The 26,814-nt window shown below is 40.3% G+C and overlaps 1 protein-coding gene across 1 annotated transcript in view; it reads left to right on the top strand.

The window, feature by feature from the left end:
• Window positions 1–26,308, top strand: part of ano2b (anoctamin 2b) — a gene marked incomplete at both ends in the record, with an annotated part of 86,167 nt that extends 59,859 nt beyond the window's left edge. The window contains 6 exons of the mRNA XM_079262823.1: window positions 466–608; window positions 6,148–6,300; window positions 7,500–7,552; window positions 9,395–9,573; window positions 23,854–23,959; window positions 25,940–26,308. Of these exons, the coding sequence (XP_079118949.1) occupies window positions 466–608; window positions 6,148–6,300; window positions 7,500–7,552; window positions 9,395–9,573; window positions 23,854–23,959; window positions 25,940–26,308 (1,003 nt within the window). The remainder of the gene's footprint in view (window positions 1–465; window positions 609–6,147; window positions 6,301–7,499; window positions 7,553–9,394; window positions 9,574–23,853; window positions 23,960–25,939) is intronic.
• Between the last annotated feature and the right edge of the window lie 506 nt (window positions 26,309–26,814).

The following is a 26,814-nucleotide window of genomic DNA, read 5'->3' as shown; positions in this document are numbered from 1 at the left end:
GTATGTAAGGCGCGTTGTGCAACTTTCGATTAGAAAAGTGGTTTATAAATAAAAGATTTCTCTCCATTTCTAACTTCCCTTTGTTCACATAGGATTTTAAAACCAGTTAACCAAAGTGATTTACAAAAGCATAACAACAAAAAACAGTACATGGAAAACAACATATCAAAATCAAATCAAATAAGTAAAAAGAAATGTGAAACAGTTTACATTTTGATCTAAACTACCTGCAGATGCTTGTTATTTCTGAATTTAGCCGTTACCTCTTAACAAATCTGTTCTTTGCTTTATGAGCAATGCTGCAGAGAAAAAAAACCAAATAATAATCACAATAAACACAAAACCTCCTTGTTTAAAGTAACTCAGCTTAGACTTGATCCATTTATGCTTTAAATTTTTAACTAAGTTTTATCTGTTATTTCTCAGCCTTCACCAAGTCCTCCATCTTTTTCTCCCTTTTAACAGGAAGCTGAAGAAGTTGATACGAACCTGTAAGGAGAAAGAATCAACACAGAATAAGAAGAATGAGGAAAGACCCCCGCAGCAGTGGAACCTGGATTATGCCCTGGCTCCCTTTGAAGGCCTCACACCAGAATACATGGAGATGAGTAAGTCTGCAGTCACACACAGCGTCAAATAGCCTCAGGAACAAATAGCAACCACTTCGGCATCAACATACTTTCAAGATGAGTATTCCTGAGTGTCACTGTGTTACATAATCTAAAGACCCTTGTAGCAAAACATGCACCCTTTGACTTCTATCCACAATGTTCTGGATTCATATTTGGATTTTTTTTTTTTTTGATTGATGAGGCTATTGTCCTTTACCCTATCTAAACCTGTGAAGTAGGAGCTCAGAGACATGGGCAAACTTTTGTTAAATTCAAATATGCACTCACACAAACACACACACACACACACACACACACAACCACACACAGAATATGTCACAATATGTATATGCCACTTAAAAGCCACAATACATCAACAATGCAGATGCAGTTGGAGATTACAGCTTTTCCTCTCTCATGGAAAATAAGTCACCAACATTTTTAAGTACACACTTAGTAAAGACAGATTAATTAACCCTGTAGGCGCCAGAGTTTTTAAAGGACACTGTAAAGTATACATACATACATGCATGATATATGTAAACACAACAAAAAAATTCAAAAGGCAGTCCCAAAATAAAAGTATTGGTCTATTCGACAACTTTAAGTCATACACATCATGAAGTTGCACGAGAGTGGCAAGAAAGAAAGAAAGAAAGTGTTGGAAAGAAAAAATGTCCAATCAAATGCAAAACAGTAACATAGTTCTAAAATGACAAAATCTGATCTTTAAGCCTTTACTTCCAAATGCTGCATGCGTTGCAAACCTAACATTTATCCTCAGAACCCCACAGTGAAGCATGGTGGTGGTAGTATGATACTGTGTTGATTTTCAAACCAAAAGAATAAAGGATACATGATGAGGGAGCAAAATGGAAAACTGAATAACCTGCATCCGACGAGTGGGGAGGTTACTGTATACAATTGATAAAAGTTGTTTTGTCTGTTTCTGATTAGATCAGGATTAGTTAAAGTAAAAGATGCTCATTTAGAAGTGAATTAATTATTGAAAAGTTGCATTTGTGTTTGAAGGAAAAAATTAATTTCAAGAAGAAGCATCAATTTGTTTAAATCGTTTACTGGGCAGTAATCAACCTTAATTGAATAAGTGCAGTTATACATGTTGATCTGTCTTTCCTGTCTTCTCCACCCCAACCAGTCGAGGCAGATGACTGCCTTCCCTTAGCCGGGTTCTGCTGGAGGTTTTCTTCCTGTTTAAAAGGAAGGTTTTTCCTTCCCACTGTCGCCGCGTGCATGCTCAGGATGGGGGATTGGATCGAAGTCATGATTCGATGCAATCAGTTGGTTTCTATCATAGGCTATAAATGAATTGGCTTGAAATGATGTGTATGTAAAGTTCGCTGTGACAACATTGTTGTGAAGTGGCGCTATACAAATAAAGCTAAATTTAGCTGTAATGACATAAAATTGTAATTTTTTTAAATAAAAAATTCAAGGTGAATGCAGAACTCCTATCAAAAGATCATGAAAACATGGTTAAAACATGATGGTTAAACATGGAAGGAAAGAAGCCTTTAGCAAAACAGGTTTTTGTTCAAATCGAAGTTGTAAATGTTTTTTATTTTAGGACTGAAATGAAATGGGAAGTCCATCTTTCCCGTGACATATTGTGGTTTTCTAGTTAGAACAAACTGAATTGAGGACATGTGAGTTAGGTGTTAGAGCGCACACACTACAGAGTGTTTTAGAGACAAACTTCCTTTGATTTTAACCAAAGCTGAAGTTGAAAAAATCCGTAGATTTGCCGTAACAACTTGAATCATCCATTCAAAGGTGAAACAAAAAACACTGGCCTCATGATGTAAGTATCTTTTTCAACAGAGATAAAGAGGAGGAACTTCTGTGTCTGTCATCTGCTCTTTAAAACACAATAAAACACTGCTGACATAAAGGCTCATGCTTCCAACACATTTGATTCATTTGAACAGTGTTGTAAAGAAAATTGGGAAAAGTGAGTGATGGCTTCCCTGCTGTCTCATGAAGAAGACAGCTGAGACAGCTCCACAGCTTCATGTCTTTGATCATTTCCACGTGGCTGGCGGGAGGCAAAGTGCAACAGCGGTGCAGCAAACATGCAGCTTGACTACAGAGACAGGCATCTATGTAAAGATGTAAACAGTACAACCTGCTCCACACAACTCATAAGCCATATAAAACTTAATATGGAATAAGCAAAACATCTCAAAAAAAGTACAAATCCTGCCTCGAGGGAACCAAATTTTTTCAGTTCTGACTGGATTGGTGTTCATTCATGTGTTTATGTGCTTGTCTGTACCTGTGCAGTCTATCTGTGAAGCACTGGTGCTCATGCAAAGGTGTGTTCACATCTTTCTTTGTGCGTCTGGGCCGAACCCATCAACCTGAGCTCAGGTAGATAGCCAGGTTATTCTAAGCTTGCCCTGTAGCGCTCGCTGCCCTCATGTCGTATTTTCTTCCTGGCCGCTCATTGTCTCAGCGCGGCGTCCCGAGGTGAAGCCGTCAGTCTCCGGCTCGCTGGAATTCCCCGTTCCCACACTGCTTAAGTTCCACTGCTCTGATCCGAGCTGTGCTCCAGCAGCAGTCAGGCAGAGTCTTACTCAGGTTTCCTTTTCACATTCTTCGGAAGCAGATGAATTAATTATTAATCAGCATGTCAGAAAATTTTATTGCTTCACACTTTTTTCTATTATCTTGTTTCACTTTATGAGCCTTTAAATATTTCATTTAAACTGGCATGAAGATTATAGATTTTAGTCAAATCTTTGTGAATAAACACACCCAAATAAAGTCAGGATTAACTCTCAAACCTATGACATGTCCACAAAATGCTTCGTGAAAGTGGACTGGTTTGATTCGGGAGGACATTGGGTACACAAACAGTGTTATAAAAAGTATTAACTCTATAAAGAAAGGGTGGAATAATGGGCCTATTCAGAAGGAGAACCCTCAAGAATTTGCAACCTGAAATATCTGATAATACAAGTTTATCACTGGTTTCACCTGCATGCAATGCAGAGAGCAACGCTGGATCATGAGGTACATCAAGACAATTTCTTTGTTTTATCCTAAATGTCTGGTTTCCAAGAGCTCATATAGCATGTTAGATCCACAGCAACAGTCCCAGGCAGTATGGCATGTGGATCCTTACAAAAAACTGAAACCAAACTTCCTTTTTCATCAAGTATCAATGTTCATAAGAGCACTCCTTCTCTCTTTTTCTCTTGACAAGGTGTATTTCTGTTTTTTCTTCTTTTAGATTCTCTTTCTGTCCCTCTTCTGTCCTTTCCAGTCCGGTCCAGCAGTACAAACTTTGTAATCCAAACAATTATGCAAAATAGGTAGAAAAATAAAATAAGAAACCAGAATATCAAGGGGAGTATTATATCTATGATGCTTGCCTTGGCAAAGTAAATTTGCCCAGCAGAACACAGCATCCAGAAAATCATCCTGCCTGCTTAAATGCTGGACAAGACAAGACTAAAAAAAAAAAAAAATGTTCATAAACTCCACCCCTTTTAATGTCAATCTAAGCAAACTAGATTACTTTTTATTCTTGAAACCAGTAACTACAATAAAAAAAATGAATGATTAAAATAAGATATGGGTTCCTGGCATTCTATATAAAATAGTAAAATAGTAAAGTAATAGTTTTACAGTATTTTTTACTTCAAAATGTCCCACCAAATCAAAGTCAAACCTCTAATCTCTGCGGGTGCAGATGTCTCTGTAAGGGGATCACAATGCTTTTATTAATTTTTATTTTTTTTTATCTTACAAATTTGCAGTTTAAAAATATACAAACTTAACAATCAGCTCGGTCATTAAATCATTCCCAGGAAGTGAACGAGTCACCTCGGCGTGATTTCTCTCACTTTGTTGCTAACAGTTATCCAGTATTGCAAAACCCAGGGCTTGTTTGAATATGTGTGCCTGCAATATTTTGTACAACACATTCCAATCAAGCTTAGTTTCTCCTACTATTCATGAATGGTTTGTCTCTGACTCATCTATATAAGTGGATTTGCCCAACACGTGCAGACGTTCAGTCTTGACAAACACATGGTTAATCATAGAAAAGTCTCAGTCTAGTTGGTGGTGTTTTAACCTTAAAAGGAATCATTGGACAGACAACTCATGACCGGACAGGAGTGCATGAATGTTGATCCGACAACGCCAAGGGACTCAGTGTTTAAAAAAAAAAAAAAAAAAATTGCTTTTATTATTATTGGTTAGACTTCTTGCTCACATACCAACCTTTCACATGAAATGGTTTTGACTTGTGGCTGATCTTCATCACATTAGAGTTAACTTTAAATGAGCTTGAGTTATTTTGAGGTGGCGCCAAGATTTTTCATGTCAAACACGACAAATTCTGGAGGCCAACGTCTTTTAAGATGAGCAGTTTTAATTTAACAAGCGTCTGATTTAGTTTACGGCAAAGTCTGATAAATTTGCAACTTAAAGCAGAATTTGTTGGATTTTTTTAACAGGTTGTCATTCATAAAACGTTTCATAGAACTATTAATGAATGCAAATGTATGTCACTGCTATTCTCTCACAGTAGTAGTTATGATTTTATGTTGAATTATATAAACTTGGTTATTAAAAAGTCAAATGGGAGAGTTTAAACTTGTTTTCACATGGGCAACAAACCAGAATGTAATTATTCACAAACTTGCTTAGTGTCCCATACTTGTTGCAGAAGGATTGCATGGTTTGGTTAGCTTTGAGCTTATGAGTGAAAAAGCCACAGCAGTGGTATCGTAGGTGTGGAATCCTCCATGGCGTTGCTTCCAAACAGTTTTATCACTTGTGGACTCTGAGATGTGAGATGTGGTCAGACTGGTCCTGACTCTGCATCCTGAGATCACTTGCACATTGCAGCTTACAAATGCAGAGTTTGAATGTCTGAGGATGTTGAAAAATGGCGCTTTTTGTTTTTTTAACAATTCAGCTTCAATCAGATTTGTATCAGTGGCATTTGTGTTTGCCATAACTTTACCATATTTTTCATTCATTCATTCTCCTAACCTCTTCGTCTGATGAAGAGTCGCGGGGAAGGTGGAGCCTATCCCAGCAGTCTTTACCTGGACAGGTCGCCAGTCCATCGCAGGGCCTTTACCATATTATCAAACTATTATTGACTTTTATGACTTTTTTTTTCATATTTGCTGTTTTTCTTTGTTTTAAAAGTTTTTTTTTTTAAAGTTCTGCACAAATATATATGTATATATATATATATATATATATATGTATATATGTATGTATATATATATATATATATATATATATATGTATGTATATATATATATATATATATATATATATATATATATATATATATATATATATATATATATATACGTGTATATATGTATATATATATATATGTGTATATATATATATATATATATATATATATATATGTGTGTATATATATATATATGTGTATATATATATATAAAAGATTCTTTCTATGTTGTTAAATACCTTCCAGTCATTGGAGCATGCTATCACCTCTCCTCTCCCTTTTCAGTCATCCAGTTTGGTTTCGTCTCTCTGTTCGTGGCTTCTTTCCCACTGGCCCCCCTTTTTGCCCTCTTGAACAATGTCATTGAGATCAGACTGGATGCCAAGAAGTTTGTTACGGAGCTGCGGAGGCCAGTCGCTGTACGTGCGAAGGACATTGGTAAGTTAGGACAATAGAACAGATTGGATGTTTAGGAAACTGTTTTCAAAACTTAGCAGTCGAATAAAACAAAATTAAAAAGGCTTTATTTTGTTTAAGTCAAAGTCAAACTTTATTTGTGAATCACATTTGAGGCAACCAGGAACACAGAGTGCTTTACATCATGAAAACCGTTTCTGCATATTGAAACAGTCTTATTACAACAGAGTAACAGCAATTTTAAAGAGTTGATTTAAAGTTGACCTTAATGAAAAAAAACAAAAACGAGTCATGCTGTCTATATGTTTCTTGTAGAATTTACAAAAATTTTAGTTGTCCACACTAAAAGGCTCTGCTGAAACACAAAAAATTCACTTTGTCATTTTTCATGGAGCTCAATTTTAGCACAGTTGTTTTTCGTTTGTTTGTTTTTCTTCTTCTTTTTTTTTTTTTTCAGTTTTTCCATTGCTTTATTTACGACATTCAGGAAAGTTTCAAACATCGTATGACCTTGTGACGAAAACTAGCCTAGCCTCATTTTTAGCTTTTTTTGGTTTTTTTTTAAATACGCAGGGGTGGGCAACTCCGGTCCTCGAGTCCCACAGTCCTGCAAATGTTAGGAGTTTCCCTGCTGCAACACACCAGGCACACATCAGACCTCATCAGCAGACTTTTCATCAAACTCTGCACAAGTCTGCTGATTAGCCAATGATTTTAATCAGGTGTGTTGCAGCAGGGAAACCCCTAACATTAGCAGGACTGTGGGACTCAAGGACTGGAGTTGCCCACCCCTGCGCTGAAGTATTGATCATAAAGTTAATCCTTTCTTGATAAGAAGGTGGGTAGTAGTGGAAGAAAAGTAATAAAATGGGAATTAGAAAAGCAAACCATAATATGGTAATATTATTTTGAACCTTGCCATAAAATGAAATAAATGGCACAGATCCAGCCATTTGTCACAAATGATGCTGCGGGTTTGAAAAAAGTTGGGAACAGGCCAAAATAAAAATGTGTAATCATTGATTTTGTACAAGCCACTTGGTAAAACATAATTGCCCATCTAAGGAATTGTATAACTGTTCTGTATCAGCTGCTATAGATAAAACCACAGTTGTGGCTGTTTTCTTTCAATTTATTCACTGTGCTGAATATTGATATACCTTTTGTTTCTTTACCTTCTTCTTTCATTCTCACATACTTGCTTTTTTTCCTCTCTATAGGAATATGGTACAACATATTGAGTGGAATGGGAAAATTGTCAGTCATTATAAATGTGAGTATTAAAGTAATTTGCACCGAACACATTGCTGATGCTGGGAAATGACTAATAGTTATGTTTTAGAAATGTTTTGTAAAACATGATAAAATTACAGACAGAAAACAGTATTAGCAAATTATTTATGAATGTGTTTGTGTGTTTTTAAATTTCTTAAAAATAGGTCAAAAAGAGTTTGACAAAATAAATGTACATATGTTGAAAATGTCATTAAAAACAAAGTAATAGATTCTTTACAAAGTGGAGATAGGAATAATAAAGCCCACAATCGTCAGTAAAATGAGGAAGGAGGGAGGAAGGACAAAATAATTGTGATGATGATAATATGATTTCTATAATACCATATTTTCCCACATTTATAGAATAATGATTTCAGATGTGTGTGAGGGTTTGTTTTCATGACTCAACAAAACATCTTTTTAAAATGTCCTGTGTTGTCAACATTATGAAGAAAAAGTCCTATTTATGAAAGATGAGTCCTCCCTACATAAAGTGTTTGTTAATTCACCTTCTAAATCTCTGGAATTGCATTGGTGCAGCTGTATGACAGCTGCTTCTGGTGGGTGGAAACTTTGCAAACAAGGAGGTTCACTTCACAGAGCCAGTTACCATGGCAACAAAGTTGGGGTAAGATTTACCTCATTTTTCTGGAACAGAAAACATGGTTTCCCTCAACTCAGTTAACATACTCAGAGTGAAATATTCTGTGATATTTAAAGAAAGCTAAGCCCCACCACTAAAACTAGTTAGACGTCTAAATATTTGAACGAGATTATAGAATTTTTAGATGAAAAAATGTGTGTCAACGCGTCTGTTTTAAGGTCGTGCATGAAGCAGTTCTGCGGACAAAACAGTCTTGTGATTTACACCATCTAAATATTGCACAACTCCCAGTCACTCGTAGTCTCCTCTGTATATTTGAACGTCTCCAGGGCAAATATGAAGGGAATTAAATCTCTTTTAAACACAATTATTGAAGGTAATTGAATAATAACAATTAAAGCAGCAAATCACTGGTTTCCCACGTGACAAAGTTACTTTGACCCATTGGAAAACTTGAATGTATATTATAACTCTTTACAAAGAGCTTTTTCCTCTCTGGGAAAACCCCCCCCCCAGTTTCCAATAAAGACAGACTTTTTTTTTTTTTTCCCATTAGAGGTACAACATGATCTCATATCAGAAACCAATATGTTAATTCACAGAGGTCATGGTGATATGAGCTGGGGACAAGAACTTCTGCTTGTTTTTTCTTCTCAGTCAGACAACCAAACTCTTTTCCATTTACTTTTAATACTGAAGAGATTTGTGGAGGATTTAAAAACAAGGAGCATGAGTTTATTTATTTTAGAATCACGGAAGATTGGACGTCTACCAGGGAGTTTTACAGCAAAACCCTCTATTTTTAAACCAAGGTTGTCCCTAATGTCAAAAAGTCATAAATGTAATACAGTTTCTCAGAACTCACATCTTTCAATAAAAAATGTCATTATCCCATTGTGTGACCATAGTTCATTCAAGCTCAAAAAGATAATCATCCTGTCACCGTTTTCTTTTTTGTTTTTCCCTTTTTTTTTGGCTTTTTGTTACCAAAATCTATTAAAGCAAAACACATCACTCAAGGAAAGGGTTCCACAATTTGATGATTCAGCGCATTTGAAAATGATGTCACATAAGTGCTCAATTAAAGCAATAATATCTAGTTTTGAATAGCAGTAATTGTTTATGAAAGCCTGTTGTTGGATCTAGTAGACATCACACCAAAGATCTCTCCAGAATGACTTCCCAGTGGAAACTATGTCGCCCTCTTACTGAAGCATTCTTTCTTCCTGTCTGCAGGCTTTTGTGATCGCCTTCACATCAGATTTCATTCCTCGGCTTGTCTACCAGTACATGTACAGCCAGTCGGGCACCATGCACGGCTTTATCGACCACACACTATCCTACTTTAATGTGTCCAATTTAAAGCCTGGCACAGTGCCGCAGAACTCAGCGCATGGAGACATCACAGTCTGCCGGTAAAGCACACACACACACACACACACACACACACACACACACACACACACACACACACACACACACACACACACACACACACACACACACACACCCAGAGAGAGGAGAAAAGGAACCATACTGTCAGATATTTCTTGTAGTTTTCATTTATTTAAAGTGGAACTATTATGTGCATTTCAGGCTAATTTATTTCTATTTCTGAGACCAGAAGGGCTGGGATTGATCGAGTTATTGTCACAAATCGCTTTATTTACTTCAGACCAACCCTCTCCGCAGGCTGTCAGATTAGCCTGTGGGCAAAACGAGTGGATTGAGACTCTTCCTCATTAAGCCCCGCCTCCCGCCACTGCACTACATCGGAAGCGCGCACTGCACCTGCTTTCACCGTCATTGTAACATCTCATAAACAGAAGGATTAGGCTAATATGAACTCAATAAAAAAACAAAATACAATGTCAACACATAGCATACAGCCCTACATGTTGGAACCTGAATCAGACCCTGAAAACGAAGTGGAAAACAGCAACCCACAGCAAGGAATGCAGCAGGATGTCTCTCTTTGGTAAACTCACCAGCCATCGTTGGAAATAACTTTATCCCACGTTTTCCACCCGCCTGATGTATTTGTACATGCCCTTGTTAACCAGTAGAAGGTAACCAATCACCGAACCTTATCCCCCGGGACGTCACAAGGATTTCCAAGTAGAAAAAACTCTCTAAAATGACGCGTTTTTCATTGACATGGAAACCGAACGGAGAGGGTGCTGGAACTCAAACTCAAACTCAAACATTCGTTAAGGTGATAAAAAAAAACAGTGCCGTTCACATGTCTGATGAGGATTCAACACTGTAACACTGTAGAAAGCTCAGAAAACTTGAAATACCATAATAGCACCCCTTTAAGTATCTTTGTGACAGGCTTGTCAACACTGAGCAAAAACACAGGCAAACAAAACATCTACGTACTCCACATCCTTTAAACAGCTTAAAAAACATTTTACTTTTTCTGTCTCAGTAAACGCACAGAAAATAGTCCAGACTGTTTTCCAGTCCTGACGTTAAGGAATTTACCTCGGTTCTGCAAAGACAGAACATTACTCATGTTGTCATGGCTTAAAACTTCGAAACAAATACATGCACGCTCCCCTTCAGTCTTTGTTATAACAGGGATTAACGCTCATTTCAAGTCAAGCAACCATTTCTTTGATGCACCTGTTGCTTTTTAGTAGGTGGATTTGATATCCTTCTCCAGCTTAATCTTTTCTCAACATTTTAATGATTATTTTAGTCACTAGAAAGTCTGCAGATGAAAAGCAGCTTTCTTCTCATTTTATGCCAGGACCAAATCACACACTGCATTATTATAAAGTTATAATGAAAAAAGTCACAAAAGTTGCAGAATTATACTTACTGGTGTCTTTGCACCTTGAAAAAGTGCAAAAAAATTCTTAGTTATGTTATTTTTCTCTCCTAACAATCAGGCTTAAACGTTGAAACTAAAGTGCTGAAGTGTAACCCAACAAGATTCAGCGTGTCTGCACATATAGAAGGGAGTGTGTGAGCCATTTGACCACGCCTTGAATGTAGTGTTTCAGTCTCATTCTTAGTGTTTCATGCCTCTGGTAGGGACTATTCCTGTTCTCCCTGATTCTTCTTCAGCACTGAAAGTTCAAACTATGTTTTGCGATAATGAATGATGAGATAAGATTATTGATCCCATAGGGACTGGATGGGTATTTAGACGTGATGGTAACTATAGATAAACTGTGCTTCAAATCTTTTTATTTGGAAAAGGCAAATCATGAACATGATTTGCCTTTTCCAAATATGACATCGTACATGAATTTCATATATTGTTCACATATCCCCCCCCCCCCCCCCCCCCCCTTCCTTCTTCCCCCTTTTCCTTAACCCCTAAATGTGAAAAAAAAAAAAAAGATAGGTTTTCCCTCCTATTTTATTAATTTAAAGAATGGATACAAAAAGAAAAAAAAGAGGAAATAGGCAGGGTCCAATACAAAATTAAAAATACTCTACAGAGGACAAAAACCCCAAAGAAGAAGGAGAGAGGGAGAAAAAAAAACAAAAAAAAGAGAGAGAGACAAAAAACGAACAGACACAAAAAAGGCCCTCAAAGAAACATAAAGAAAACATAAAAAACAAACAAAAAAAAAAAAACTATAGATAAACTGGCTGCTGCATTAACTTGTGCAATGAGTTAGACTTTTGACTTCATCAATAGATCAAAATATATAAATAAAGCAAGAATAACTGGTTGCAACTCAGTTAAAGCATCTTAAGGGACATTACTTTACAAGTAAAATCAGTGAATAAAAGAATAAACAACCACAAAACTAGACTGAATTTATGTTTTCTGAGGTTCTTCTGAACTGAGTATGATGATTGATCCTATTTAATAGAAAAAAAAAAAGTAATAATAATCTCTTTTTTTTTTTATTTGGAGGTAAAAATAAACATTTCTCTGGAATTCTGCACCCTCATTAATTGACATATTGGACTTAATTTCCACAAAGAATGTTTCAAACACTTAGTACATGTGACATTAAAATAATACACTGCATTTTATTTTTACCTAACATACCTTAATGCAGAAGGTTATGTCACACTGAATCCTTAACATTATCACTCCATCAGTGATGTAGAGAGTGATATCAAATGTTGAAGACAGGGCACTATTGTATCTTTTATGCATTTTTACTGATGCCAATGGCAAGAATCTCTTTCATAATGTCAGTCTGAAGCGCTGGAGAAGAAAAGGTCATGGATGCTGACACCCAGAGACAGCTGAAGCCGACCTGCTGTTACATAAGACACCAGAGAATGACAAAGCAAGAATGCATTCTTTGTGTTTGACCACTGTGAGACGTCACATCAGAAACATGACAAGATGCTTTATGCCTTTAACGCTTATTAGGCGTGAAATTGGGTGGGTGATGCCCCAAGAATGGTTTATGTGTCTTGCAGTGTGCATTGCTGCACAGTGTATGTGCTGCAGTTGTATCTGGGCTCAAGGCAAATCATTCAGAAGTGTGTGTCACATTCTTCATGCAGTTAATGACTTTCCCATTTTTCTCTATCTTCCTAGCTCAGTTGATGTAGGGGCTGTGGTTGCATGGATGAATACATACGATAGGAGAAGAGAAAAGGTCAAGATTGGATGAATTGATAGATGGTGGTGCCAGACAGAGGGCTGAGGAAGTAGTGGTGACATCATCGAGTGAATGTTCAGATAAGAACGCAAAGGAATGTTTTACGACCAGTAAGAGGAATGGAACAGGGCAAAGGAGGCGAGATGGATGATAAATGGGTGGTTTAATAGATAGATGGTTTGACAGAGACCAAACATCGAGGTTTAAATGTTTAATTAAATTTAAATACAGCGGGGCATCATTGTATGTCTCTACAGTCATGTTGTTTTCTTCTCTATCCTCAGTTTTGAAATTTGAATATAAAACTTTTTGAAATATTAGTTGAAGTTCTGCTTTTTAGTTTTTGTGTGAAACGGTATCATGGTAGAGATAAATCACAAACTATAACAGAAGACATATTTAATTGGCTCAAGATGCTGTTTTTAGTCTCAAAGAAAATATTATTTCTTGACACGAGGGCTGTAGCAGGGAGGGTGCGAGCCCCTGTGCAAACTCAAAATGCGTTGCACATGTTTTAACATACATGTGCAACTGTGCATGTATAAGTCACACGAGCACACCTAAGGCTCATCTACTAAGATCCCAATTTGTGTGCAATCTAGAATTTTTGTGCATGTGGATGAATTTCCGTTTGCGGGTGATTTTCTGAGAGTGATTGTGTAAATGGGCGGCAGATCCAAATGTGTTGGAGACTCATGTTGAATGACACAGCTCTCAGTGTGTGTTAGTAAATTAGTTTGTAAAGGAAGAATTGGGACCAAATATATGGCATATTTGTATTCTGTATTTCTGCATTTCAGTATTTTTATTCCTATTTATTTGTACATTGCCATTTCATGACGGACGTAATCACAAAGCACTTATAATGATTCTATCAATCCATTTTCATTCAAATCCTTTTCAATCAATTGACTTTAATTCCATTATAAGTCATTAAGAAATAACACATCTTGACATTAGTCCAAATCGTTGAGAATTGTGATTATATAAAGCCAATTAATAAAAACTTGATGAAATGAGATGATTCCTGTGAACAGGAAGAACCAGGAACTCAGGAATGGAGAAAGGAGAGATAGTTAAGAGCCTTAACTCTAGGCCAGAGATACAGCACCAGTCAAAATTTTAGACACACTTTCCCATTAGATCCAGTGGGAAAGCGTGTCCAAACTTTTGACTGGTAATGTACCTGCTGAGAAAGAAGATCATATCAAAATCTTCCCAGTATGCACAAGTTGTTTTGTTGAAAGGTCACTGGCAGGTTTGAACATTGTCACCGTTTTCCTGACTATGAAGTTTAGTTCAAAACAAAAAGCAAAGACAATTTTTTTTAAATGTTCAAGTATTTTTAATACTTTAAAAAAAACATTTCAAAGCAGAAAAGGATATTTGGCATTAAGTCAGGTTTCCTTATAGTTGCGTTGGATTGTGTGTAAACTGAAGGTGGAATAGTTGTTTTAAAAGTACATAAGTCAACAACCAAGCCTTATTAGTAACAATTTTATTGTTACTTATTAATAACACTAATTACTTCATTACTTTAATAGATTAGTACCACTAATTACCAATTAAATAGTTTTGTTCAGCCTTCTGCAAGACAAAGCTACAACTAGGTATCAGCTGATCCGCTCCCTCATTTCAGATGGTTAAAACAGTAAAGGCAAATTAGCAGATACAGGTACGATGCAGCTAACAGCACAACATAGCTTTAGCCTGAGCTGGTTAGATCCCATTAGCTTAACTACAGGTAGTTGATTGATGATTTGATAGATGTCAACAGACCAACCCCATGATCACAGCCTCCCTTCTTAGCTCCACCTCTTTGCCCAATTTTGTATTTTCTGGGAGCGACGGCCAAGATGGTGATGGTGGGAACCGACCAATGAGCTTTTGTTCACAAACCTACAGATGTTGTGACAGATGCTCCGTCCATCATTCTATGACCATAACATGCGTACTATACTTTCATATTTCCATTTATTTAAACACTGCATCCTTCATTTTTTTTTACATTCATTTCTATTCCAATGGAAGACGTTTTTGTGTTTGCATTTAAAAAAAAAAAAAAAGCATCATAGAAGGTCTAAATACGAAATGTATCCTCTTTACTTTTTGTCATATTAGCAAATGGGAATCATATTTCTTCTTTTAGCCAACACATAATGAACACATAATGATCTACACACAGCATCATTCTTTGAATGCCATTCTTTGAATGCACAGTGACTGAAGGCACTATTTCATGCACTGGTGATAATTACACAGAAAACACCAGAAATCTTATGATAATAAAATGCAAAAGCAGTCAGAACACCCTGAGGATTCAAAGGTTTAACAAAAGATCTTTGTGAGGGAAGTTCATTTTAAGCCAAGCAGTAGCTAACTGAGACGATGCCATGCTAAAGGCGGTCCAAGAACATATTCAAGTGTGTGACTTTTATTTTGTCGAGATGGTGTATGAATAAACTGGAATGAATAGATTAATGTAAACTTCTCACCTCGAGTCCTGTTTATGTCCTGCTCTTCCATACAATAAGAAATAAGCACATTTATACATACAGACACGTCACAACAAGCATGTTCTCTGATGAAAGTTAAGTGTTACCGTGCAGTTTATTTTTCTTAGGATAGAAATGGTTTGTCCCTGATTGGTCTATTGGCTCCCTGAGCCGTCACCTTATCGTGGTGGAGGGGTTTGTGCGTCCCGAAGATCCTAGCAGCTATGTTGTCGGGGGCTTTATGCCCCTGGTAGGGTCACCCATGGCAAACAGGTGTCTAGGGGAGGGACCAGACCAAGCACGGCTCATAGACCCCTATGATGACGACCAACCTGGGCATGAATGTTCCCTTGCCCGGACGCGGGTTACCGGGACCCCCCTCTGGAGCCAGGCCTGGAGGCGGGGTACGAGAGCGAGCGTCTGGTGGCCGGGCCTTTGCCCATGGGGCCCGGTCGGGCTCAGCCCGAAAAGGTTACATGGGCCCCGCCTCCCGTGGGCTCACCATCTGCGGGAGGAGCCGTAGGGGTCGGGTGCAATGTGAGCTGGGCGGCAGCAAGGGGCGGGGACCCTGGCGGTCCGATCCCCGGCTGCAGAAGCTGGCTCTAGGGACGTGGAACGTCACCTCTCTGGTGGGGAAGGAGCCTGAGCTTGTGCGCGAGGTTGAGCGGTTCCGACTAGATATAGTTGGACTCACCTCGACGCATGGCTTGGGCTCTGGAACCAGTACCCTCGAGAGGGGCTGGACCTTCTTCCACTCTGGAGTTGCTCATGGTGAGAGGCGCTGAGCAGGTGTGGGCATTCTCATCAGCCCCCAGCTTGGTGCCTGCACGTTGGGGTTTACCCCGGTGGATGAAAGGGTAGTTTCCCTCCGCCTCCAGGTGGAGGGACGGGTCCTGACTGTTGTCTGTGCTTATGCACCGAACAGCAGTTCAGAGTACCCACCCTTTCTGGGGTCCTTGGAGGGAGTGCTGGAGGGTGCTCCTTCTGGGGACTCCATTGTTCTGCTGGGGGACTTCAATGCTCACGTGGGCAATGACAGTGAGACCTGGAGGGGAGTGATTGGGAGGCATGGTCCCCCCCCTCTGAACCCAAATGGTGTTTTGTTATTGGACTTCTGTGCTCGTCATGGATTGTCTATAACGAACACCATGTTCCAGCATAAGAGTGTCCATATGTACACCTGGCATCAGGATTCCCTGGGCCGCAGTTCAATGATCGACTTTGTAGTCGTATCGGCGGACCTGCGGCCACATGCCTTGGACACTCGGGTGAAGAGGGGGGCGGAGCTGTCAACTGATCACCACCTGGTGGTGAGTTGGCTCAGATGGTGGGGGAGGAAGCCGGTCAGAGCTGGCAGGCCCAAACGTGTTGTGAGGGTCTGCTGGGAACGTCTGGCTGAGTCCCCTGTCAGAGCGAGCTTCAACTCCCACCTTCAGCAGAGCTTCGAACATGTCCCGGGTGAGGCGGGGGACATTGAGTCCGAATGGGCTGTGTTCCGTGCCTCTATTGCTGAGGCGGCCAGCCGGAGCTGTGGCTGCAAGGTCGTTGGTGCCTGTCGTGGCGGTAATCCCAGGACTCGTTGGTGGACACCAACGGTGAGCGATGCTGTCAAGCTGAAGAAGGAGTCCCACAGGCCTTCTTGGCCTGTGGGACTCTGGAGGCAGCTGATGGGTACCGGCGGGCTAAGCGGCATGCGGCTTCGGCCGTTGCCGAGGCAAAAACTCGGGCATGGGAGGAGTTCGGCGAGGCCATGGAGAAAGACTTCCGGACGGCTTCGAGGAGATTCTGGTCCACCATCCGGCGGCTCAGGGGGGGGAAGCAGTGCTCCATCAATACTGTGTACAGTGGAGATGGGGTGCTGCTGACCTCAACTCGGGACGTTGTGGGTCGGTGGAGGGAATACTTCGAAGACCTCCTCAATCCTACCAACACGTCTTCCCATGAGGGAGCAGAGCTGGTGGACTCAGGGGTGGACTCTCCTATCTCTGGGGCTGAAGTCGCTGAGGTGGTCAAAAAGCTCCTTGGCGGCAAGGCCCCGGGGGTGGATGAGATCCGCCCGGAGTTCCTTAAGGCTCTGGATGCTATGGGGCTGTCCTGGCTGACACGCCTCTGCAGCATCGCGTGGACATCGGGGGCAGTACCGCTGGATTGGCAGACTGGGGTGGTGGTCCCCCTTTTTAAGAAGGGGGACCGGAGGGTGTGTTCCAATTACAGGGGAATCACACTCCTCAGCCTCCCTGGTAAGGTCTATTCAGGGGTCCTGGAGAGGAGGGTCCGCCGGATAGTCGAATCCCGGATTGAGGAGGAGCAGTGTGGTTTTCGTCCTGGTCGCGGAACAGTGGACCAGCTCTATACCCTCTCTGGGGTCCTGTGGGGGGGCATGGGAGTTTGCCCAACCAGTCTACATGTGCTTTGTGGACCTGGAGAAGGCATTCGACCGTGTCCCCCGGGGACTCCTGTGGGGGGTATTCCGGGAGTATGGGGTACCGGACCCCCTTGTACGAGCTGTCCGGTCCCTGTACGACAGGTGTCAGAGCTTGGTCCGCATTGCCGGTAGTAAGTCGGATCCGTTTCCGGTGAGGGTTGGACTCCGCCAAGGCTGCCCTTTATCACCGATTCTGTTCATAACTTATATGGACAGAATTTCTAGGCGCAGCCGAGGGGTTGAGGGGATCCGACTTGGTGGCCTCAGGATTGGGTCCCTGCTTTTTGCAGATGACGTGGTCCTGTTGGCTTCATCTGGTCGTGATCTCCAGCTCTCGCTTGAGCGATTCGCGGCCGAGTGTGAAGCGGCTGGGATGAGAATCAGCACCTCAAAATCTGAGACCATGGTCCTCAGCCGGAATAGGGTGGATTGCCCTCTCCGGGTCGGGAGTCAGGTCCTGCCTCAAGTGGAGGAGTTTAAATATCTCGGGGTCTTGTTCACGAGTGAGGGAAGGATGGAGCGTGAGATTGACAGACGGATCGGTGCGGCGTCTGCAGTAATGCGGGCTCTGCGCCGGTCTGTCGTGGTGAAGAAGGAGCTGAGCCAGAAGGCGAAGCTCTCGATTTATCAGTCGATCTACGTTCCTACCCTCATCTATGGTCATGAGCTGTGGGTCGTGACCGAAAGAACGAGATCTCGTGTACAGGCGGCTGAAATGAGTTTCCTCCGCAGGGTGGCCGGGCTCACCCTTAGAGATAGGGTGAGGAGCTCAGTCATCCGGGAGGGGCTCAGAGTAGAGCCGCTGCTCCTTCGCATCGAGAGGAACCAGTTGAGGTGGCTCGGGCATCTGGTCAGGATGCCTCCTGGACGCCTCCCTGGTGAGGTGCTCCAGGCATGTCCCTCGGGGAGGAGACCCCGGGGAAGACCCAGGACACGCTGGAGGGATTACATCTCTCGGCTGGCCTGGGAACGCCTCGGGATCCCCCCCGCAGAGTTGGCAAATGTGGCTGGGGAGAGGGAAGTCTGGGCTTCCCTGCTTAGGCTGCTGCCCCCGCGACCCGACCCCGGATAAGCGGCAGAAGATGGATGGATGGATGGATGGTCTATAAATGTATTTATTGGTCCCTGGAGCCCCAGTATTGGCAGCAGTAACTCTCACGAACACACACACACACACACACACACACACAAATCTTGCATACTAACCATAAAACTATAATCTCATTGAGGGGCCTTATGAAGGAATATTAAGTTAGATGCTCCAGTTGCTGCAGTGCTCCACTATCATAACCAAACAAGGAGCGCCAAGAAAACACACACACACACACACACACACTCATGAAGCAAGAAAAGACAAGACAAAATACTTTCATTTAGTGAAAAATGTTCCCCTGTGAGTTTTAGTTCAGTTGACTGGAACGTGACAGGAAGAGCGGCCTTGTCTAATACTTAAGTTAACACACTACAAAACGCTGTAAGATGAATAGATCAAAGAAGAAGAGAGGCAGAGAGGAGCTCACACTCACAAGCAACATTCCTCACTCATGACTGTATAAGGAGAAGGAATCGGCCATCATAAGACCCTGCTAAAACACACACACACACACACACAATACACACACAGATTTTCATCCTCCCTCCCTGTTGTTTCTATACTGTTAGTGTTAAACTTAGGGAGACAGATCGTTCAGCCTGTTTCATCTATTCGGGCTTCAGAGGAATTTTTTCATGACAGGGTGTGTGTAGATGTGAACAACTCATTATGTCTTGTCAGTGAAACTTTGATCTGAGGCGTCACATTAATGTGACATGCTGTGGTCGCTGTGTTTGACTGCTGTTTCCTGCGTTGCCTCTTTGCAAATATGGTCTCAATTCAAAATGAGAAGTAGTCACGGACGACATGAAAAAAAACCTGTTTTAGTCATGTAGAGAAGTGTTTTCCAGCATGGCATTGAAAGTTGTACATTTGTGAGTCTTTGCAGATTTAAATTGGACAGATTCTGTTTATTTGTAAAGTTTGCTGTCAGTAATCTGCAGAAGAGTGCTTGGATGAGAAATGTTATTAATGTATTAAATGTTATTAATGTTATTAAAGGGGTGCTATTATGGTATTTCAAGTTTTCTGAGCTTTCTACGGGCTGCACGGTGGCGCAGTGGTTAGCACTGTGGCCTCACAGCAAGAAGGTCGCTGGTTCGATCCTTGGCTGGTTTGGTCAGTGGCCTTTCTGTGTGGAGTTTGCATGTTCTCCCCGTGTATGCGTGGGTTCTCTCCGGGTACTCCGGCTTCCTCCCACCATCCAAAGACATGCATGATAGGTTAATTGGTCACTCTAGATTGTCCCTAGGAGTGAGTGTGAGCGTGAGTGTGGTTGTTCGTCTCTCTCTGTGTGTGGCCCTGCAATGGACTGGCGAGCTGTCCAGGGTGTACCCTGCCTGTCGCCCAAAGCCGGCTGGGATAGGCTCCAGCTTCCCCGCGACCCTGAATTGGAATAAGCGGTTCAGAAAATGAATGAATGAGCTTTCTACAGTGTTACAGTGTTGAATCCTCATCAGACATGTGAACGGCACTGTTTTTTATCACCTAAACTCATGTTTGAGTTTGAGTTCCAGCACGCTCGCCTTTCGGTTTCTATGTCGACGAAAAATGCGTCGTTTTAGAGAGTTTTTTCTACTTGGAAATCCTTGTGACGTCCCGGGGGATAAGGTTCGGTGATTGGTTACCTTCTACTGGTTAACAAGGGCATGTACAAATACATCAGGCGGGTGGAAAACGTGGGATAAAGTTATTTCCAACGATGGCTGGTGAGTTTACCAAAGAGAGACATCCTGCTGCATTCGTTGCTGTGGGTTGCTGTTTTCCACTTTGTTTTCAGGGTCTGATTCAGGTTCCAACATGTAGGGCTGTATGCTATGTGTTGACATTGTATTTTGTTTTTTTTATTGAGTTCATATTAGGCTAATCCTTCTGTTTATGAGATGTTACAATGCGGGGGAAAGCAGTAGCGGTGCGTGTTCCCGATGTAGTGCAGTGGTGGGAGGCGGGGCTTAATGCGGAAGAGTCTCAATCCACTCGTTTTGCCCACAGGCTGATCTGACAGCCTACGGAGAGGGTCTGTCTGACGTAAATAAAGCCATTTGTGACAATAACTCGATCAATCAGTAATTTCATACATGTTGAAGTCGGTCTAACAAGTTGCATCAGTTAGTTCTATAATCTATAATGTGATTATATATAACACATGTCTACATTTTTTAAAAAATGTTGCTACAGTTTTTCTCAGTAACACACATGTTGGAGTATGCTGAGATGCTCATGTCATAGAGCTTTGTTTTTTCACTACATGTATCCTTAAACATGAAATGACATGTCATTAGCCATCCATTACCTTCAATTTGACAGAATCCTACTGTCCTTTTGTGCTATAGATAAACTCAAAAGTGGGGCGTAAAGGACTTTTAAGTCTTAAATGTGGTGCACTCAATCCAACAGGAGCAACTAAATCTAAGAGGAAGCCAAACTGCTACTTTCACTTGCTTTGCACTACAAATGGTTAAACATAAAGAACACAATAATTTCACTCATATAAACATCTGCAATGTAGATACAATACAATACAATAGAGACTGAAACCTTTATTTAACTAACTCTTATTGAGTGTTACTCAACTTCTAAAGAAAAAAGGACAGGTATTGAAAAAACAAAAAGCAAAGGTGATTAAAACAGGAGATACTTTATCCTTTCTTTTTTGTTTGTTTTTATAATTTTTTTAATTTTATCCTGTTAAGAGTGTTATTGTGATTGATTTTGGCCTTCGTAATTGTTAAGTGTAGTTCTAACAACCAGACAGACCTCCTCCACATGTGCTGTAAATTCTCCATGCTTTAAAGCCTTGAACTGAATTTTGACCTCACATTTGTCATGGGTTAGTATTTAGAGAATCCAAATGCAGACTCACTGGAGGCAAGTAGACAAATAAGACTTTATTAAATGAACTAAGAGACAAAAAAAAAAAAACTACAAAAGCAGCTGAAGGGTAAGATATCCAGGATGACTATGAATTGAAACAAAGAAATAAACATGGTGGAGAAAAACAGCAGGGAACATGCTTGCAGAGAGTGTGTGATGAGAAACTGGCAACTAACACACAAAACAAGAGTCAGGCAGGTGAGGAGCAATCAGACAAACAGGATAAAGCAGTGAGGCAACACACACATAAAGAACAGTTGAAATAAGCTAAAAAAAAAACAAAAAAAAAACAAAACAGGAAATAAGAACAACAATTGAAAACATAAAATCTCACAAGTCGAAGTTAAGATTAAAAGAAAGAAAAAGACAAAAAAAAAAGGACCCACATTGATTTGATCTTTTCTACTGAAAACATCCCAACTATGATGTTTATCATGTGGAGTCATGTAGCAATACAATAAATTAAAGTAGTTTGTAAATCTAAAATCTAAGTGTGCCTGGCTTCTTTTAAAGTACACAAACCTTTATTTTGCACATTCACAGACTTAAAACTTCCTTGGAATGCTGACACGACAAAACTCACAGCTTTGGTTTCCAGTATGACACAAAAACATTTGCAATTCATCACATTACAAACAAATGACCAAATAACATTAATACATTTTCACAATTGCATAGTTTTAATCTGCAATAAATCAGTAATTATTAACCCCCTTTATAAAACCTGAGTGAGCTCATCACCCAAAAAGCTTTTCCAACAATCTGGAAGAAGTTAGCAGACATGTTTATCAATAGTTTGCTACATTTCAGTCACTCTGCAGTTCTTTAACATCTAAAATCATCTCAGTTTGGTTAGGCTTTACGTTAGATTTACCTTACAGATCCTGGAGGTGCATTTTCAGTTACTGTCTACAATAAGAAAAAAAACAATGTAAGTGCAAACCAGAAGGCATGGCATGTAGCTGCAGACTGCTGCAGTAGGGGATCAGGTTAGTGTGCCTTTAAGTAAAGCTTCCCACACCATCACATCTCCTACACCGTGCTTCACAGTGGGACCCCCCCCACAGAGAATACAGTTAGAGCTTTAAGAGACAAAAATCTCAAATTTGGGACCTTCAGATCAAAGTTCAGATCTCCTCTCCCTTTGTTTTTTTTAGTTTGAGCTTCACTCTTCTTATTCGCTTCTTTCTACAATGATTATGATCAGTTTCATCCAAACAGTTTATGTACAGCAATGCTAGTCAGCTCGGTCCCATGGGTGCAGCAGCCTTCCATGTTTTTAATGAATCCCTGCGTCAACACGCCTGACCCAAATTAAGCCCCAATGAACAGTTTTTAAACTGAGATGGTCAAAACATACGTAGTTGAAGCAATTTTCCAGACTGACTGACATTCATGTCTGAAAGTGCTGATTGACTCTTCTTTCGTTTAGTTTCGAGGTACGACATGAAGCCAAGTGAAGAAATGCTACAAAGCTGTCATCATCTTCACACGAGACAGCTAGGATTAGTTTTGTTATGGGAATAGAAGGTTTAAGCCGAGGTGAAGTTGAAATTAGAGTAAAGCTTGAACTTGGAGTGGTCACAATAGGGCTAATGGGTTTTCTTTGGCTTTCCACAGTCAGTGGATGTAAATGCAAGGTCCAAAGGATAGCTGTGCAAGCTGGTGTGTGGCTGTGTGTCTGAGACAGATGAAATCACATCCTCAATCTGCCTTGTCAAATAAATCCTTGTGTTTTATCTTGCCAGCCGTAAACAAAACACATCTCTGCTGTCTGCCTTTCCTGTTTGCTGTCATTTCTTTCTAACATTCCTCTCTTGTTTGAATCTCAACATGCTGGCCATTTGTTCAACATGTGTTTCAGGTTTTCTGCAGTTGATTTTGCCAACACAATAAAGAGTGTTTACTACAAAGAAAACAAAGGAGAAGAATAAAAAAAAAAAAAAAAAAAAGGTTTATTGCACTTTAAGTTAGGTCTGAAGCTGAGTGGAAGGGAAAGATACTTTAATGAGCCTCAGTGTCAGCCAGGTAATCCGTCTGAGTCTGATCCTCGAACTGATAACTTGTTGAAAGAGCAGGAATGCTTGGATTATTCTGAGTTTATGTTTGGTGTGATTCTCAGAATAAATATGTGTTCCTTCTTGATTGATACAATAAAACTAAAGATACTTAACGGACTCCATTTTCATCTCAGTACGTCATGCTTCTGCATTTTGTTTCAGGTACAAAGACTACAGGGAACCCCCCTGGTCTTCAGATGCATACCAGTTCTCTAAGCATTACTGGAGTGTCTTGGCTGCCAGACTGGCTTTCGTCATATTGTTCCAGGTATAAGATTCTTTAGTTTTCCCTGAATGGAAATGCAGTGTGTATTCATTTGTGTGTGTGTGTTTACTCAATTCAAACTGGATGGACAGAGTTGTGCGCTTGATCAGAAATATTACCAGAGACATGAGTTACCCAGTGACCAGCTTTTTTGTGTTTGCATGCATGCTTGTTTAACATGTGTTGACCAAATGTTCCTCAAACACTAAAACTGTTGCAGAAGCTTTCTTCATCTGGGCTGCAGGCCAATCAGAAATCATTCAGGTTATTTTACTTTTCACCACTGATTTCATCCAGCTTTTTGAAGCAATTCTGGTATTTTAAATCTTTTGTATTCTTTCTAATTTTTTGATGGGGGAGGGGCAATTTAGTGTGTGTTATTGTTTATCATTTTAAAGATTAACAACTCTATAAGCCATACCTGCATGGGAGTGGAGATGTATTTCCAGTAAAATGTCAGCCAGCGACTTCTCTTTCACTCTATGCTACTGTGGATGTGGATTTGTCAAGTTTGCAAGCCTTTTTGTAATGAAGAAGTTTAAAATTCATGAATTTGAAACTTAACAATGGGGAATTGCTTTATGCAAGTAAACCTAGTAAATACAAGTTTTCATGTTACATGCACTCATATACAGAAATAAAGTTGAGCTAAATCAGTATTGTTTTTGTTTTTTCAATGATGTCGTTTGATTTATTGGAGGTTCATATCAAATATGAACAGAAACAGTTAGCGGTAAATAATTTAATAATCAATATAAATATGGTTGCTAAACTTTAGTTGAAAATAGATAACAAGTTAGGATTAAATCTGCGGGATAACTTTCCTTTCAGCTGCTTTTCTTCACTGTTAAGTAGTTAGCTTCCTTATTATCAAATCCTTGTTTTAATCCAAGTTTCCATTTACACAATGACACTTAGACAGTGAATTGCAAAAGTTTTGTTGAGTTTTGGCCTCTCATTTACACAGTGGCAGAGTTTTGGGTGGATGAAACTATAAAGGTTTGAGAACAGGCTCAGGAGTGAAGTTTCCCTGAAACCAAAAGTGAATTGTATCATGTAAAGACGAACTGGAATCTTTTGGCAAAGATTACGTCTGTCAAGTCATCTTGCACAGACCAGTCTGAATTGTAGTATGTTCTAAAATTACAGAAAAAAAAACACACCATGTGCATATTAAAACTGCTGTAATGTAGCTATCCTGGGCAATTATTTAATATCATACCCCACACTTAACATCACTTCAGTTTCATAGCAATACTAGTCATCTTCTGTAATAATAATTACAATACTGTAATACTAATGTCTGTTTTTTTTTTTTTTTAATTATTATTCATGCATTTTCTCAGTGCTTAATGGTCTCTGATGTTTATGTTATAAATACACCCCTAAGTATCTGTTCTGTTCAGAATGTTTTAAGTTGGTTTTTATGCTATTTACTATTTTGTTATTTTAATTCAGCTCAGCTTTAGTAATGTTGAAACAAGTTGATTTAAAGATCCAAATAAGTCCGATACATCATGACTCTGTTCATATAGGCCACATGACAAACATTGCCTTGTGAGGGAGACCAACCAGTTGCATCTCATCTTACCTTACATTCAGCCCTCCTTCCTAAACATGCATGGATGACTGTGGAAAGAAAAAATTCACTTTCAACTGAAAGGAAAAAGACCTCCAGGAATGGTGACCATCTGCTGCGACTGGTTACAAGTGGAGAGAAGAGGAAAATAAGTCATTAGTGTAAGCCAGGGATTCCTGCTGAGAATGGAAAAACAAGGCACAAATGAGTCCCAACAGGGTCATATGTTTATACAAGGAGAGTAAAGGGAAGGTTTTACCCTTGATTCTACTTTCAGAAAGCTTGGAAGCACATTGCTTTGCTGTTTGATCTGATAGATAGTAAAGTTTGCTGTGACATCATCATCATTCAACATCGGGCTCCTCCATTTTCATTTTTTTATGTCTTGTCTCGCTTTCTTCCAGAACCTGGTGATGTTCCTCAGCCTCATGGTCGCCTGGGTGATCCCAGATGTTCCTAAAACTATCGTGGAACAGCTCAAACATGAAAAGAAGCTTCTAGTCAATCTGTTTTTGCAGGAAGAGAAGGAGAAGTTCCAGCTCATCCAGAGCCTCTTCGTCAAGGATGCCACTCTGCACTCTAAAAGCCAAGAACCCAGTCCAGGCCAGCCCTTCCCCATACTGGGCCGCTACAGCACTCTACCCTCAGGTCCTATGACCGGAGAAGGGGGAGGAGGAGGCCCGAGGGTGAGGTGTAGGGCAGCCAGCTTCAGCCAGTTCAGGGATGAGACTTCCTCACCCCAGAATACAAACTCAAGACACACAGCGGTGTGACATGTAACACATCCATAGGTGGGGGTGTTTCAGCTGGGCCTCGGGGCTGTAACTCGAGTGACTCTGTCCCTTTGTGTCCTTACCTGTGTCTTTTGTGTCCCGGTGCGTGTGACACAGTAGTGCAATGATTAAATCCTCACAGCTCACCTCCAAACGTTAACATTTTTACACAGTGGTCACAGTGTGGCTGAATATGTATTGTCTGCATGGACAGAATGTGTGTGAGTGCGTGTGTGTGTGTGTGTGAGTGTGTTTGTGTGCATTGTTACTACTAGCATGACTGTTCACCTGATAAAATGTTGTCATTTTTACTTTTTGGTAAAAATTTATTGTTTAGTGAGGCACAAAAGCTTCATAGCGTAGAGAAGCAATAATTACCATATTAGACTGAATAACTAAATATTTAAGGAACCTGGAAAAACCACGAACTAACAAACAGGTTCAGTGATAAGCACTCAACCATCATGAACAGACTGATGGACAATGTGACTTCCTAGGGCTGTCTG

This window comes from Telmatherina bonti (genome assembly GCF_933228915.1).
Source record: "Telmatherina bonti genome assembly, chromosome: 23".
Taxonomy (NCBI): Eukaryota; Metazoa; Chordata; class Actinopteri; order Atheriniformes; family Telmatherinidae; genus Telmatherina; species Telmatherina bonti.
This window is presented reverse-complemented; position numbering and strand designations above follow the sequence as displayed.